Source organism: Mandrillus leucophaeus, unplaced genomic scaffold (assembly GCF_000951045.1).
Source record: "Mandrillus leucophaeus isolate KB7577 unplaced genomic scaffold, Mleu.le_1.0 Scaffold43, whole genome shotgun sequence".
Taxonomy (NCBI): Eukaryota; Metazoa; Chordata; class Mammalia; order Primates; family Cercopithecidae; genus Mandrillus; species Mandrillus leucophaeus.
The window spans coordinates 161,525-164,973 of record NW_012104587.1 but is presented as its reverse complement, the minus strand read 5'-3'; the positions used below and the strand labels follow the sequence as shown (position 1 = coordinate 164,973).

Genomic DNA, 3,449 nt, shown 5'->3' with positions numbered 1-3,449 from the left:
AAAAAAAAAAAAAAAAAAAAAAAAATCCTACAAAGATCCTTATTCAGAGAATTGTTAGGGATCTTAGTACTGATCTGTGCAGGATACGCTGCCTGCCCTGACATGGAGTTACAACTGAACCTGCTCCCCCAAGAATACTAGTGAGAAGAACCAGGCACTCCTTTTGCTGTTAGGCAGCTGGGAAGGAATCATCTAATATCCCATTCTATTGCCCATCTCTAGCCTTACAGAGCAACAAACAGGTAAATCCTGACCCAATGTATGAAGCAGCAACTTGAAACTTCAGAGAGGGAGTAATGGGATATACAGATCCAGTCTCTGATAGTCAACCTAGGTGATGTACTTTTCTTGTTAATCAAGTTACAGATACCAGCTTGTCTCATAAAGAGTGGAAGTATTCTCTGGACAACACTTACCAAAAAACAGGCGAATTACTTCAATTCCAAGATAAAGGAGGAGCATCACCACATCCAGTACTAGGTTAGCTGTTGGATATGGTAGCAGAACACCTGCGAATACAAAAGCCAGAGTTTGCAAATAGCATAAAACAGCATCCACAAGAACTGCCACACACTTGAGACATCAGTCTCAAGGACATCAGTCTCAGCTTTCCATGAGCTAGTTAGTGAAATGTGGGCATTATTACAGCTGCAGGATACATAAACTCACAGTGCGACCCAGGCTCATTATTATGCCATTTTACTCCTAACTCCAAAAGACTCTGGGGACTCCTCTCTCCAGAATGAGTGGATGCACATGGGTACACGGGCCACTGAATAGTTTCTAAGGGTCATCAATGGGCTTACAGCAAAGACCAGTGATGTGGGCAGAGTCAGAATGGAGAAGCCCACATTTCCCAAACTTAAGAAATTCTTGCCGAGGGGATGCCTATGGAATCATACTCAAAGAAGCCATCTGATGAGGAGGCCTGCCTTGCAGCGACAAAGAACCGCAGGGGGCAGAAAAGAGCGGAAAATAAGAAGGTTCTTGGTCGGAGTTGGCTCTGAGCTGAAGTGGGGAAGGGGTGCTGTCGTCAAGCCCCATGCCTTCCTTACCTTTATACAGAAATATGAAAAGTTCCAGCAAGAAATAGGTAGCATTATACCACGCGTTCAGAAAGAACAGGATTTCCAGCGGGGTGGAGGACAACCGTTTACCTGAAACAGCAGCACAGAAAAGTGGGATGGGCAGGAAGGCAGCTCCCCCTCTGCTCCTATGGGTTGGTGTCTAACTAGGGAAACCAGACGCCGCAACTAATGGGACCGGCCACCCAGGGGCACTTCTGGTTGCTGATAATGAGGGTCGAGGGTACGGGGTGGATGTGGAGGGGGCTTCCCTCGTTTCCCAGGAATCACCGCGAAACTCGACTCTTCGGCTTCAGGAGTAAAAGTCAAAAGGTAACTCGCAGCTGACAGACATCTCAAAGATCTCACCCTGTCACTATTTGGGAGGGGAAGTTGGGGCGTGGAGACCAACAGATTCGTACCTGAGCCATCCTAGAAGTGGCCCAGCCAAGGATCTGCGGCTATTTGAGCCACGCACCTTGAAACCTTCAGGGACCCAGGGTGGGCGGGTCCGCGGAAGCCCGCTTTGGACCAGGGAGGCGCGATGTCCCTAACGCTACAGAATGGAGGGTTTAGGTCAAGCTCTGGGATAGAGGTGCGAGGGAGGGATCAAAGGGAAAGGGACCAGCGACTCACACACCTCCGGAATCTCACCTCGCGGCGCCATCTTCAGTCCCCGTGGAAACTGCGTACGCTGCCACAGCGGCTCCCGGAGCAGCGCGGCGCTGCCGGAAACAGGGACTGAGCGGCCGGGGTTTCCGGCCCCTCTGCCCGCCCGCGGCACTCTGTGGTCACCCGGAGCGGGACGAGCTCAGGCCAGGCCGCAAGTGGCCCTCGCTCGGATGTCCCCTCTCCAGACCTAAGGGAAAACAGTGACCGCCCACGACGCCGTCGTCTGCAGGAGCCCGCCACCGCGCCCGGCTAGTTTTTTGTATTTTTTTTAGTAGAGACGGGGTTTCACCGGCTTAGACAGGATGGTCTCGATCTCCTGACCTCGTGATCCGCCCGTCTCGGCCTCCCAAAGTGCTGGGATTACAGGCTTGAGCCACCGCGCCCGGCCAAGTGTGTTCTCTTAATCTATTGAGAGGACTATATGATTTTTCTCCTTTATTCTGCTGATATGAATTACATTGGTTTTCAGAGGTATGACCAACCATGTCTTCCTGGAAAAAATTTTAAAAACCCATTTGCTTATGATACTGTACAGAAAAAAACTTAACATAGCAGACCTGAGGCTGCTGTCTTTGGAGAGGCCTAACTGCAAGGTTGAGCCTTGCCTGGTGTAAGGGAATTTGGCTTTTGGGAGTGTTCCCACCAATTTAAAGTGGCTCACAGTGCCTAAACTGCACAAACAATGTGGCTTATGCTAAATACCTGTTCTCCTTCTCAGAGTCTGGCGTTTTGAGACGTGTTAGGCAGAGGGTGCCTTCATGATCAGCTCCCAATAAAAACCTTGGGGGCTGGGTCCAGTGGCTCATGCCTGTAATCCCAGCACTTTGGGAAGCTGAGGCAGGAGGATCAGTTGAGCTCAGGAGTTCAAGACCAGCCTAGACAATATAGTGAGACCCTGTCTCTACCCAAACAACAAAAAAAATTTAGCCAGGCATGGTGGTGCACACCTGTAGTCCCAGTTACTTCGGAGGCTGAGGCAGGAAGATTGCTTGAGCCCAAGTGGTAGAGGAAAGAGGCTGCAGTGAACCATAACTGTCTCAAAAACAAAACAAAACAAAACAAAAAACCCCAGCTTGGACACTGAGTCTTAAGTGAGCTTTCCTGGCAGACAACATTGCACATATGTTATCAGAATTTGTTGCTGCAGGAATGATGAATGTCTTGTGTGATTCCCCCGGGAGAGGCCTCTTGGAAGCGTGCTGCTGGTTTCTCCTCGATTGCGCCCCATGTACCTTTTCCCTTTGTTGACCTTGCTTTGTATTTCACTGTAATAGATCAGAGGCCTGAGTATACCTGTATGCTGGGTCCCGTAAGTCCTCATAGCAAATCATCCAACCTGGGCATGATCTTGGAGACCCCCGACAAAGATGTGTTATCCTTTTTATATGTCACTGGATTTCACTCGCTAATTTTGTTCAGGTTTTACATATGTTCATGAGAGAGATTGGTCTGTAATTTAACTTTCTTTGTCAAGGACCTGCTCAAGGGTGGGTATCCAGGTTAAGGTGCCTTCATCAAACAAAGCAAGAGGTGTTTCTTCTTTTTCTATTCTCTGGAAGAGATAGTAGAAGCTAGGTAATATTTCTTCTTCAAATATTTGAAAGAATACACTGATGAAGCCATCTAAACCTAAAATTTTTGGTGGGGGGAAAGTTTAAAATAATGAAATCCCTGTACTATATATAAGAGCAGTCAGATTTTCTACTTCTCCAG

The 3,449-nt window shown here is 48.4% G+C and overlaps 1 protein-coding gene across 5 annotated transcripts in view; it reads right to left on the bottom strand.

Moving 5' to 3' along the window:
• The window catches only part of TMEM216 (transmembrane protein 216), a 7,124-nt gene extending 5,157 nt beyond the window's left edge, over positions 1 to 1,967 (bottom strand). For 3 of the 5 annotated variants that reach the window (XM_011993327.1, XM_011993326.1, XM_011993328.1), the window contains exons 1-3: positions 1,719 to 1,967; positions 1,056 to 1,157; positions 417 to 509 (exon numbers count right to left, since the gene is read on the bottom strand). In XM_011993327.1, the coding sequence (XP_011848717.1) occupies positions 417 to 509; positions 1,056 to 1,157; positions 1,719 to 1,731 (208 nt within the window). In that variant the 5' untranslated portion in view covers positions 1,732 to 1,967. Of the gene's footprint in view, positions 1 to 416; positions 510 to 1,055; positions 1,158 to 1,704 lie in introns of all 5 variants that reach the window. The other 2 variants (XM_011993331.1, XM_011993330.1) reach the window with 2 other exon arrangements.
• Positions 1,968 to 3,449: the final 1,482 nt, after the last annotated feature.